Here is a 13,418-nt window from a genome sequence, read left to right on the forward strand (position 1 = left end):
AACATAAGAGGTGTTGAGAATTCGGTTTCTGAGCTTGGAGGTAGAACCCTACGGGTTAGCATTGATGGCGACCTTTCATCAGAGTATTTGGGCAGTATGGCTGCCGAGAGGTAATGTTAGAGCATGATCAGGTTGTCAGCGGGGACTGAGATGGTTAAGGACAAGGATATACCCTATTTGAGCATAGTAGGGCATGTATTAGCTGCAGCGGCAGACGATCAAGAAGAGGATATTGGGGCGGTGGCTCTTATTGTCTATGATGAGTATCGAGTGTGGTAATGAGGACTCCACTCTTATTACAACCCACGTGATGGAACGTTGGTTGAAGAGTCGAGGATGAGGAATATGTTAGTTCGTTATTTTCAGACTGAGAGTCAGGGTTACGATTGGACAGTTGAGATGTCCGGTAGTGGGATGGTACGAGATTCTGAATGACTAGAGGTAGTCATGATGAGAAGTTTCTGAGGATTTCATCGGAGATTCGGGGTAATTGGAATTGCTCGATCTCCATCGGGGAGATCATTGAGCATTGCATATCACCTTCCAAGAGTAGGTGCGAGGTTACTGGTAAAAAAACAGTCTGTGGGTTAGATTGTTGGCGAAGCAATTGGTGATGGTTCGAACCCTGAGTGGGGGAGAACCCGGTACTTTTGAGGAGATCCGAGATTTGTTCAAGAGCGATTAGAGAACTGGATAGAGAGGCCTGTGATGCGGATTCCTGAGACCAGGGTTATCGGTGGTCAAGGAGAGGTGCAGAGTGAGATAGTGCATGTGGTACGTGTTTGAGAAAGGATGAGTGTCTCCACGGCAAGTGGTCGTTGGTCGGAGACCTTGTGGTGGTTAGGAATCCTTCGAGGTTAAAATGGTGAATTCGAGGTGGTTGGCTTGTGAGGTTAGTTCGGCGGTTGAGAATTTCTGGATCAGAGTATGGGGTATTATATGCAGTATGGGAAGGGAAGAAGTTGATTGGGCAACCAACTTCAGGGTCGTTATGAGTATTCTTGCATGAGTTTTGAGCAATAGAGAAGGAAGTTTCGGATTGTCAACTTCGTGTTATGAGTCGTTGGCAATTTCCCCGTGTTTTAAATTGGGGGATGGAGTATTCCGGGGTTACAAGTGGCACGAGAGAAAGACCGGTTGTGAGGTTCCGAGGAAGCAATGCGGTATCTGAGTATGATGCCATGAGTATGAGATCAGTGGTAGAGTCAAGACACTGCGAGGCGTTGTGATGGTATTCCGGGGTATCCGAGTTTAATGTCCTAAATCTCGGATTATTTTGAGTTTTGAGTTTGAAATGACAAGTAGTGTATCAAGTGTCTATGGTTCCGGTGGGGACCCTTCAGCCAATTGACATCAAATGGATTTATTTGAGAATGTGAATTGCAGCGAGAAAAAGAGGTTTTGTCACGACGGTGGTCGTCCGAAGTAGTGATGCTTAGCCTGGATGGGTGTGTGTGTACCTATCTATGCTGGGCCGCAGAGCATGAGTTAATGATCGCAGTGTGATGGAAACTTGAGGATGAGATTGTGAAGTGGTAAGAGTAAGTGCGGTAAGACTGTGGGGAGCTGCAGTTTCAATGAGTCAGTGCAGAGAGGTTGTGGTGATGCTACGGGGAGCCGTAGTACTCACTATTCAGTGAGAGGTTGTGGTGATGCTACGGGGAGCCGTAGTACTCACTATTCAGTGAGAGGTTGTGGTGATGCTACGGGGAGCCGTAGTACTCACTATTCAGTGGGAGGTCATGGTGATGCTACGGGGAGCCGTAGTACTCACTATTCAGTGAGAGGTTGTGGTGACGCTACGGGGAGCCGTAGTACTCACTATTCAGTGATAGGTCGTTGTGATACTGCGGGGAGCCGTAGTACCCACTAGTCAGCGAGAGAATGATGTGATGAAGTGCTCTCTGATCAGAGCTTGACGCAGAAGAGTGTTAGGCTTGGGTAGCCCTAATATTTGAGTTTGTGGAAGCCTGGGGTCGAACCAGGGGTGAGACTGGGGTCTCCATGTTTGTCGGAAGTCGTTATAATCTGAATTGAGTAGTGGTTTTCGTGGCCAAAAGGGAAGTGGATCAGTGAGGTCCGCATGGGTTGCGGGTCATGAGTCATGAGTTGAGTGGTTCATTGGGGCGAGTGGTTCCAGCTCTGGGTCAGACCAAACTCTCGAGTTTGAGTTTGGCTCTGGTAGTGCGTTGAGTAGGCAGAATGAGATTCCGGATTCAGAGCTGAATTTCATTTGGAAGGGGGTATTGCTTCCATCTAGTGCCTTAGACCTGAGTGGGTCAATTCGTTGGTGTGAGAAAACCGTGAAACGTATGGAACTAATGAGTAGTAGACGACAGGGGTCGAGGGTGAAACGAATTCCGTATTCGCTTGAGGAAAAGCTAACTTCGTGACTTGTGTGTCACACTGGGTCGAGATAGCTAGTGTGGGAAGGAAGTCAGTGAGACATGTTGAGGTATGCAATGGGTAACCCTTGGAGGTTCAACTGCTAGGTCGGGAGATGACCTGGTGCTCAGTGTTCAACGGGATTTGGAAAAGGGAGCTGGGGTTGATTGCAGTTCAGTGGATGAGTCCCTGGTGTGATGTGATCCTTCCATTCCTTGGTATATGATCTGAATTGTTTATCATGTCTGGGACGAGTGATTGGTAGCCAGTTTTGGGCATGGACTTGTTTTATCGGTCCCCACTAGAGAATCAGAGGGGCAGTGATCTATCGGGGTTTGTTATTCGAGGAGCGAATAACATGGTGACATCTGGAGATGGCGGTCTGGCTGTGTGTCAGGCTACTAGAGTTCCAGATTCTTGAGAGTCAGAAGGGGTAGCATAGTGGCAGATGGGTCTGTCCTTTTTCTAGGGAGGAGTTCCTGTTTGGATTCAGGGTTCCAGAAAGGAAGATAGTTGTGTGGTATGAGACCCTTTCGATGGTGCTGTTTGGTTATTTGATTAGATCTATATGTTGTGAAAGAGCGATTTCGAGGGCGAAATCTAATTCAAGTGGGGGAGAATTGTAACATCCGGATTTTCAGGGACATTATTGTGTATGTTAATCTTGAGATTTAAGGAGGGACTCGACGAGTTGAGGGACCAACTCGCCGAGTTGAGTCGAGTTGCTCACGTGGATTTAATGAATGGACTCGACGAGTCAGAGGAGGGACTCGCCGAGTAGGTGCTGGGCAGAGAAACCCTAATTCCCTGGGTTTGGGACCTATTTAAAGGCATTTATAGCCTCATTTGCGGCTACCTTCCCCTGAGAGCAAACCCTAATTGCTATTGGAGCTAGAGAGTGAGAGAGAAGCTCATATGGTGGTTCTTGGTGCATTTCTATGAAGAAGGATGAAGAGCTTCATGATGGGGAACAAAGGAAGGCAGTGGATCTGTGGTATTGAGTGTTTCAGCTGCTAAGAGAAGGTACAAAGTCCTCATATTGTTCATTCCTTATACTAGATCTCATTTTGGGAGTTTTAGGGCTTTACTTCCATCCTTTTGAATCTATGAGTCGAATGAGACCTGGTTGTGGTTGGAAACCTCAGATCTGGACCTCCTAAGGTCCTTAGAGTCTAAATGTCTCAGCTTTAGTGGTCCAAATGAGGGTTGATGAGCAAAAACCTTCATGAAGAGCATGTTTTGGCATTTTGAAGCAATAACATCATGTATGAACGTAAAGATCGAAGCTTTACGTAATTATTGAGCCTTGGGATGATAGATCTATAGTTTAGAGTGATAGATCTGGTTGAAATCGTCTGAATGAGAAATCAGATCAAAGGGACTCGCCGAGTCAATGTCCTGACTCGACGAGTCGGCGAGGGTTTATCCTGATGGATTGATTGTGCGATAACTCGGCGAGTTGGGGGTCAACTCGACGAGTTGAGCTGGACTTTTGAGACTTATGAGGATACGAGGGGACTCGACGAGTCGCAGGAGTACACTCGACGAGTCGGGTCAAACTTGGACTGTTGACTCGAGTTTGACTTCTGTTGACTTTGGGGTTTTGGTCAACATATGTGATAGAGACCTTGGAAGGGTAAAATGGTCTTTTAACCACTTTAAAGAGTTAGAAAGAGAAAGAACCGCCTTCGATTATCTGAGTCGTGAAAAGAGTATTAATAAGAGATATTTATCCTTTGTGTTAGGAGGAGGCTAGTTCGAGATCCGAACGCGAGGTTATTTGCTCACCTGCTAGCCGAGGTGAGTCTTCTCACTATACATTACCTAGAGTGGTATTTATATGTAGACCGGAGGGTCTTGTATGTTATGTGTATATATGAGAATATGTGCATTGTGTTATATGTATGCTATGTGTTGAAAAGACCGGGTCGGAGGGCCCAACGATATAGACCGGGCCGGAGGGCCCAACGATATAGACCGGACCGAAGGGTCCAACGACACAGACTGGACCGAAGGGTCCGACGAGCTATGACCGGGCCAGAGGGTCCAACGAGCTACGGGACTGGAGGGTCCCGCTGAGACACATCGACCGGAGGGTCGTACTGTAGCCTCGAGTGGCGTATGTGTTGTATATGGTATTTTGGGGAACTCACTAAGCTTTGTGCTTACCGTGTTATGTGTTATGTGTTTCAGGTTTTCTCAGGATCGCGGGACGGCACCGGCTTGATTGTACACACCAGAGAAAGAGTTATGTTTTGAGGATCCTGGATTATTAATGGAGTTGTGCTTTGTAATTTGAATAAACGAGATTTCTATACAATATGTTATGAAAAGTATGCGATTTTAAAATGAAAAATCTGTTTGAAAAATTACGGTGTTACACTTCGTGCCTATTCCTTAGGAATGAGTGATAGATGATTCTTAGGGTAACTCCTTAAGAAATAAAGAAGATAATGGGTTTGGGTAATTTGGTTGATTGTTTGATGTTTAAACATAATAAATTTATTTATTGTGGGTTGAAAACCCTATATGCTCACCAGGCTCCCAAGCCTGACCCGCTCAGTTTATTTGTATCACAGGTATCGATACGATGTTGCTTTACACTTAGAGATTAAGAAGAGAAGTAGATCACTAGTGTAAATGAATGTAAGTTTTGTTTATGCTTATGTTTTTGTATTGACAATGACATCCCAGTGGTTTAAATGAATAAAATACATTTCTTCGGAAATGATTTGATAACATATTTATCATGTTTTTCTGGGAACAAATTCCGCAACACTTTCAATCAAATGATTACTCTGGTTTTATTTTAAAAAGCATAAACGAAATCGGTCTTTTCTGGCCGTGAAATTTGGGATGTCATAATATATGATTTTCAATTTGTCAAATGTTATTCAACGGTTTTTGATAGATGGGTTCAATTGGTAATATATTTTAAAAATGAAAAATCTCTTGTAAATTTTGGGACGTTACAAATATAATATTTATGGTTTGATGTATTTATTATCTGTGTTAGCATGTTGGTTGACCTAAAAAAAGGAAGAGATGTATTGATGAGCAGTCTAGTAGTCAATAAAAGAAGTTGCCAAGGAAGTATTTTGTTATAACTTGTGGAAAATGCAAGAAAACATGACACAATTCAAGGACATGTAAATGTCAATGAAGTGGTATTTCTGGTGCAAGTAGTAATGTTGGGGCTAGTTAAGTTATGTTGTTAGGTTTATAGAGTCATGTAGTAAACTCTATTCTTTTGGTTAGTTAATTTATGGATTTCATCCATATATGGGTATTAGTAACCCTTTTTTCTAGAATGTATAACTTAACTCTCTTACATTTGTAATGTAAGTCTTTTGGTATGATATATGTAACTATGACTTGGATGTTATGTTATGTCCATTGTATTAAGTAAGTTCAATGATCAAGTTTTCTAAACTATGAAATTATATTGCTAAAACACTAATATATTCAGTCTATTTGGATTCATTCAATCATCACATCAACAATTGGAAAAATCACTTTGTAATACAAAGAAATGAAAGTAGGATGTTATTATAAACAATTGTATTTAGATCAGATTGATTCATATTGTGCCCAGTGTATTAAGTAACTTGAATGATTAGGTTGCATGAAGTATGAAAGTGTATTGCTAAAACACAAATATATTCAATCTATCTAGATTAATGTACCTTATTAGCACATTTGCATCTGCACAATCTTATTAATATACACACATTTGCATTTCATTACATATATACATGCTTCCATTGCATTGCATTCCATATACATACATTTCCATTGCATTGCATTGCATATACACACATTGTCATCTACCCAATCTTATTAATTCATACAAATTGAGAAACATTTCAATCCATTGAATAAAGAAACATCAATAAATAAATCACATTAACATAATTAAAGATAGATACAATATCTTAAGCTTTTCATTTCCATTGATTAAACATGAGGTGTTTTACAAAGGATTCAATTTCCATTACATACATCTTAAACCCCTCCCAAAAACCCTATTACACAATAGATATCATCCCATATCCACAACCTTATTTTATATCATACAAGAACAGCAAAAACCCAAAACTTAATACCCAAAAACCAGTATCCATCAACCATCACTTGAACCTTCATCGCATAGTAGAGAGATATGCAATGATTAAGAAAGCCCACAATCGATAAAAGAGATACTTGTAGTTCTTACCTTCATCCACTTGACGCCTCAGCTCATTCATTGATCGAAGCAAACAATGAATCACCTCAACAGATCGTGGACACATCGGATGATCAAGCCAACCTACGAAGCCACAGTTGTTTCTTGTTACCCCCACAACACCAAAACTTATGAACGGGATTGGTGTTAGTCCATGAAGTCATCACAATCGTTGGCCTACCACAACTGCATATCACCATTTTCGTTTGTTGAAGCTTCTAGTTCGAGTATCAGAGAGAAAGGGACGGAGAAGAAGTGATGGGGTTATCGGTCAATTATAACACAGGGTTAAGTGAAGGATGGTGAACAAGTGAGATTGCGATATTACCCCTCTAATTTCCCCAACGGCTGGTAATGGATGGAAAAATAGACGGGGTTAAATTCATAGGACCAATGGTGTTATCCATACCATTGGTGTTATTTTGTTAATAATATGACCAAAAGTGTTCTTTCGTGCAAACCTCAAGGACAAAGACTATAATTTGCTCAAAAAAAAAACAAATAAGTTTTATCTCGAATGATAATAAATAAAAAATGTTTAATAAAAAAATATAAAATAAAACATTGAATATTAGGGAATCCAAGTAGCTACATTGAGTCGAGACGGGTCTTCTAGCTACTAGGTATTTAGGGCAATTGGTTTGGACTTTGGATTGAATTTGAAAAAATTTACCTTATTGGTTTTTTAAAAGGTTAATAAGTCTAAAGAAATATTTCAAAAACTAATAAATATTTTTGAAAATTGTTTTTTATTTCCTCGAACAATCATTTTTCAGAAGCCATATTTTTTTTTTCAAAAAGCTTATAGCTCATTAGATTAAAAAAAAAAAAAAAAAAAAAAAAAAAAAAAAAAAAAAAAACAATAACCCCAAACTTATCTATCAGTTTTGGTCATTTACTCATTTTACATATATGTAAGAATACTAAATATTTTAAAAACTACATTTTTCTTATCACGGTATACTATTTTAAAAACTACATTTTTCTTTTCACGGTATACGCTCACATGAGTAAATTTTACATATTAAAGCGACGTTTGTTTTTTAAAAGGTAAAATGTTTTCGGTCTTTTTTCATGTCAACAGAATAAAATATAGATTAAAAGTCTATCCATATCTTTCATTTTCACCAAAAAAAAATGTTTGTTTTCTAAAGTTTCATAAAGAAAAACTAGGTATTGTCGGTGGTAGCAGCGATGGTGGTATTGGTGTTGGTGGTCGGGGTGAAGGTAAAGGGGAGGTGGGGGTGGAGGTGACGGGCAATGGCAACGGTGATGGTGACATTGGTGGTGGAAAAAAAATACATAGATAAGAACCTAGAAAACATCTTCCAAATTTAAAAACTATTTTTTTATTTTTTGAGAAAAAAAAGGTTAAAAAGATTTTTTTTATATATTTTGTTTTCTAAAAAACAATCTTTTTTTTTTAAATGTCTTTCCTCCAAAAAGACTTTTTATCAAAAAACAAATACTACCAATAAGCATTCCAAACATTTTTTAAAAAACTACATTCTTATAACCACGTAAACTAATAAGCATTTTTATCTACAAAGTGTTATTGAGTTAAACAACCTCTTCATCGGGAGGCATCATGAAAAAGTGAACAAATCTTTCATAAATCATATTCTTTCATTGGCCCTTCTTAAATAACACAAACACATGTTGAAACAAGTCTTAAGATAAACACCAAAACGTGAGATTTATCAACAAGTCTTACATGCTTACTCTATTATAATTACACAATCACAATAACCAAACTTGATAATCCCCTATACCTATAACAACTATGGTCCTTGTTGTCGAAGCCTCAGCTGCCAAGCCTGTTTTGTTTCCAAATATTAACTTAGCAATGATAATATGACCAAAAATGTGACTTTTATTTGAGAACAAAATGACATTATTTACCTTCTTCAAGGGAAACATGGGAGCTTTCCAACAATGCACCTTCGACCCTTTTGGCTTTTTCTGCCTAAAAAAAATGCAAATCATGTTTACATAAAGCTAAGATTAATCAACTACATATAAATATTTAATAAAATAAATAAATCCAACCTTTCAACCCCATTGCAGCATGTAAATCTTTTGCAAAAGCATGTTCTAGAAACAGGCAAATCAAGATTGTTGTTGTCTATTTCACTAGCCATAGAGGTATCCAATGAACGAATCTTTTTCTGATGCTTCACAATTCCAGGGAAACAACAACACGATTGCGATTGCTGCTGCTTCACTGGATCTTGACCAGAAAAGTCAACACTTAGTGCATTCCCATCGCTGTTTCTTATCATTCTTGATGCTTCTTTAGTAAGATTTTCAGATGAATTTGTGATGTTCTGTTTTGATGTCTTGTTTCCCCATGAACAGTTAAAAAGGTTGAATTTAGACTTGTTGACTTTTCCATGATTCCTACAATGACAGGAATCGGAATGGCTGATTCTGATCTCCACATTGCATCCCAATGCCGACTGTAATGCAGTTGCTATCAGTTTCCATGACTTCTCTGCTTTTGATACATGTTTCACACGATGGAATTCGAGTTCAACTACAGCCATTCCTATGTACACAAAAACTAAATCTTTAATTTTTCCCTGAAAAGGGGAAGTGTTACAATTAATAAAATAAAATAAGAATACCTTGGTGAAAACAAACAGAAGCTAAGTTCCCATTTCTTTGAAGAAAGCTACTAAGTGAAGTGGAATTGCATATTGCCAAAGCTCTATTCCATATTGATTCCAATGCCAATTTATCTTTAAGCTTTTCTGATTCACAAATATTATTATGCTCACATTGAGACCCCACAAGATGTTTTATGCTCTCATCAGCAGAAGAAAGGCGACAACAACCACCACTATCTGCATATTCAAGAACAAAAATCAAGATTTTTTCAACCATTTAAAAAGAGAAAACATCAAGATTTATTTTCAGAAATGAAAAAGATTGTACCTTTTGGGTGTACAGTTCTTTCACATAAACTTGAATCATTTGCATTAAAAGATGGTGAAGAGCTCAATTGTAATAAAGCAACAGTGAGCCATGTTGTTTGATTCTTAGATGCTCTCAGTTGTTTCTCAGTTTCAGATAGTATTTTCAGCGCGTTATTAAGTTGTTGTAAATCAGCTTCAGCTAAAAAAAAACATAAAAACTAGTTTATTTACTGATGATACCATGGATCAATATAAAAAGAGTAAGGTTGATGCAAGTATACTCACAAGTATGTCTTTCAAAAAACTGTCTTTTAACATCAGAAACATTTTCATGAAATTTCCCAGAAAGAATATCCATAATTAGATTTGCTAATTGTGAAATTAATTGCATAGGGTCAATTCTTGATCTCATTAATTCCCTCGCCCTTTTAACTGTATTTGAAGTGTCAGGTGACAAGGCCAAAGCTAGTAACTCAAGCAGCTCATCATCAGAGACAATACCAATCTGCAAAAATCCAAAAAAGGGTATCTTAAATTTCTTAATATCAACCAATCAAGAGAAAAAAAAAGATGGGTAAAAATGTAAAAATCACTCACTAATTCATAGGTTAGTGAGATGGTTATTCTTTTCCCCAACAAACTAAGTTGTTCTAAAGTCATCTCTGCATCTCTAAGAGATCCATTAGATCTTGTAGCAATGAATTCTAAAGCATTTTGATCATAATCTAATCCTTCTTCTAAACAAATTTTCTCCAATCTTTGAACAATATCTGATTCCTTAATCTTTGGAAAATGGAATCTTTGGGACCCGTGTATTGCGCCACGTGGCAGCTTGGAGAGGTCAGGAGTTATCATAATGAAAATGATCCGATGAGATACTTCCTCAAGGCTATTCACAAGAGTTGACCATGTTGACCCTTGCATTAGTTGACATTCATCGATTATAAAAACTTTGAAACTAGAAGAAACTGGAGGAAGCATGGCATTCTTGATAATATATCTAAGATTTTCAGCTTTATTTAAACTAACTGAATCTACTTCCTTAACATCCCGACTCCTTCCAGCAAAGAACAAGGTGCATTCTTGACATTCCCCACATGGCTTTTTGACATTTTTACCCTCGTGTGATAAACAATTTAAAGCAGCAGCAAAGATTCTTGCTGCAGATGTCTTCCCAGATCCACGTGGACCATGAAAGAGATTAAAAGAAGTAATTTTCTGATTCAAGATTGTATTTAGAAGAGACTTTGAAACCACATTTTGTCCCACTAATTCATCAAATGACTTTGGCCTAAATTTCTGACTTAAACTTCTTGGACTCTCTGAAAATGGAGTGGTTTCACCATATAATGGTGTCCCACAATCTGACCCTCCAAATGAAGAATTATCCATTGATAAACATGGACTGCTTATACAACTGATGATGTCACCTCCTATAATGTTGGAAGATATAATGTGTTTTTTACGCCTTGGTCTTCTTTTATATCCTAAATTATGATCTTGTCTTTCTGTTTCTATGAACACTTCCATTGATTCATTGCATGAATCTGTACCTTCCATGTAATCACTTGTAGGCATCATGCATGGCAAATCATTGTAATTATTATGATATCTTTCACTTAAGGATTTGTTTTCACAAATGGGTGTTTGACTTGCTTTAAGTAAACCAGATTGACCGATATGTGTAGTTTGACCATGATACAGCTCAGAATTCCCATATAACCCCAAATCATAAGTGGTGGGGTCACTGAGGCGTTTGTTTACTTGATCAAGAACAATCCCTTCAGTTGAATCTGTTTCCCAATTCAAATTGTCAACAAAAGCACTTAATCTGCTTAGTGAGTTGGTGGATGGATCTCTAAGTGATCTCACTCTTCGAAGAGCTATCAATGCTTTTGAAAGAGGAATGTCAACTGAATGTCGACGCCCATCCATTATTAATCCTAAATAAGTTCAGTTTATTTACCATAAACCCACCCAAAAGCACCTGAAAAGGGGTGAAACATTTACAAGTTATAAAGGAAAGAAAGTTTCATCTTTATGCTTCTGAAAAGGAATCTAAACCAGATCACAAAGAACAAGAATATGTAAAATTTTGACTCTAGATTAATACTGTACATGTTTCTTTTCTCATTCCTACATCATTTTCAGAAAAACCCTTTAGTAGTTAAAATAGCATAAAGATTTATTATTTTTTGCAAACCAAAAATGGGAAGTTAGAGCACAAAAGGTTATATAAACATAAACACCAAAGACAAAAATATAGCAAAATGAAGCACCTTTCACATTATCAGAGAACAACAGCGATAAAGGTTGAAAAGAAAACCCACATTCCCTTCTTCACCTGTAAAAAAACAGAGGAAAGCAGCGTTAACAAATGAAAGCCATATAAAACAAACAGAAAGACGAAGTGAAGTTCACACACCACCACCACACTTAACCATTTCCAAGTGAAGGTGGACAAATTAGTAGTCCGGATTCACCGAAGTTTGACAAAAAAGAAAATGCAGCTTCACGGAGCTCAAAATCAAGACTTTGGGGGTAAAAAAAGTACAATGTCAAGTGCAAAAATACAGAAAAATAATGTGCGAAACGACAAATTAATATGAATAGTTTAAAACGCACACAACCACAAACACACGCACCTGGGGACGATCTGAAGGAAGGAAGGTCTCGGACACGAATTTTGAAAACAGGGCGAGGATTACGGAATCTCGAAGACTTTCAAGCATATAAAAAAACCCTAACCCTAGAACAAAGATATCTGTAGTATTGGTGAGTGAGCTTTCGAAGAAGAATGTGGTAATGGAGGTGGGAGGTGGCAAAGGAGTAAATGTCATTAATGAGGAGGGGTGATAAACACTCCATCGCAATCACGTTCGTTGAGTTTTCTCTCTCTATAAGTCTGTCAGTTTCTCTCTCTAAAACTCTGAACAATGAGTTGGTTTCTAGTTTTTTTTGCAGGGGAAAACAGTGACTTGGATGGCAACATTTGGAACTGACTCTACCCCCCTCCCCACCAGTCTACCACCAGTCCACCACACCACATAACAGTACAAAACACAATATTATTCTATTAAAACAATATTATTATATTATATTGAATATATTCATATATTCTATTAAAGATTCCATTAAATTATATTTTTGATCCTTATGGTTTGTAACTATATCAAGTTTTGGTCTTATTTTTGAAATATTGATACCAATGGTCATTGCAGTTTTAGAATCCATCGAGTCTTTTAGGCTAACAACCATAGATTTATTTAAAGCAACTCTCTTCTCCTTTGACCAAAACTAATAAAACTTATAAATCTAAGGAAGCATTTCTCAAAATACTATGGAATATGAAATAAGAAACCCAAAACCTTTAGACAATGTCATGTTTCTTCAACGACTCCAACACCACCCGCATCTCCGCCTCCTTCACTATTGGTAGGCAATTATATTGATGATTTTAGTGCCACTTGGTCATTCTAATGTAATGGAATTTATAAATTACCAATTGAGTTCAAATATTGGTTTTAGACAAGTTAGGAATGTGAAGTGCACTTTTGTATAAAATGAGTTTGATCTTGGTTCAACCAAATGGTGTGGTCTAAGGGGCAGCTTCCCGTCCAGAAATTTATTTTACTAATAAAAGTATTATGAAAATTATTATTTTCGAAATATATTACCCATAATTATCATTGGAATTGTCATCCCTTAATTAAAGAATAAAATCAGCATGTAATGTTGATTGATCATATATTTGGTAATCAGAAGAATTTGAAGGCTATAAAATCCTAGTTCGTAACTTCATGGTCTCCTATCAGTATTTTGATACGAAACTATTTATTGAACGATTATCCCCATAATTTGTATTTCGTGTAAATCATGCATAGTGTCAA

The 13,418-nt window shown here is 37.8% G+C and overlaps 1 protein-coding gene across 2 annotated transcripts; it reads right to left on the reverse strand.

Moving 5' to 3' along the window:
- Window positions 1-8,217: 8,217 nt before the first annotated feature.
- Window positions 8,218-12,544, reverse strand: LOC145107665 (AAA-type ATPase family protein). 2 transcript variants are annotated; one of them, XM_079044603.1, is made up of 9 exons: window positions 12,174-12,544; window positions 11,808-11,872; window positions 10,126-11,515; window positions 9,814-10,033; window positions 9,548-9,727; window positions 9,238-9,456; window positions 8,660-9,158; window positions 8,513-8,576; window positions 8,218-8,427 (listed from the first exon to the last, which is right to left on the reverse strand). In XM_079044603.1, the coding sequence occupies exons 3-9, from the start codon at window positions 11,461-11,463 to the stop codon at window positions 8,392-8,394; spliced, it is 2,556 nt and encodes an 851-aa protein (XP_078900729.1). In that variant the 5' UTR covers window positions 11,464-11,515; window positions 11,808-11,872; window positions 12,174-12,544; the 3' UTR covers window positions 8,218-8,391. The 2 variants fall into 2 exon arrangements, with proteins under 2 accessions (XP_078900729.1, XP_078900730.1); XM_079044604.1 differs by lacking the exon at window positions 12,174-12,544 and adding an exon at window positions 11,954-12,012.
- Between the last annotated feature and the right edge of the window lie 874 nt (window positions 12,545-13,418).

The sequence above is a fragment of the Lactuca virosa genome, chromosome 4 (genome assembly GCF_052849685.1).
Source record: "Lactuca virosa cultivar CGN04683 chromosome 4, Lactuca_virosa_CGN04683_v6, whole genome shotgun sequence".
Taxonomy (NCBI): Eukaryota; Viridiplantae; Streptophyta; class Magnoliopsida; order Asterales; family Asteraceae; genus Lactuca; species Lactuca virosa.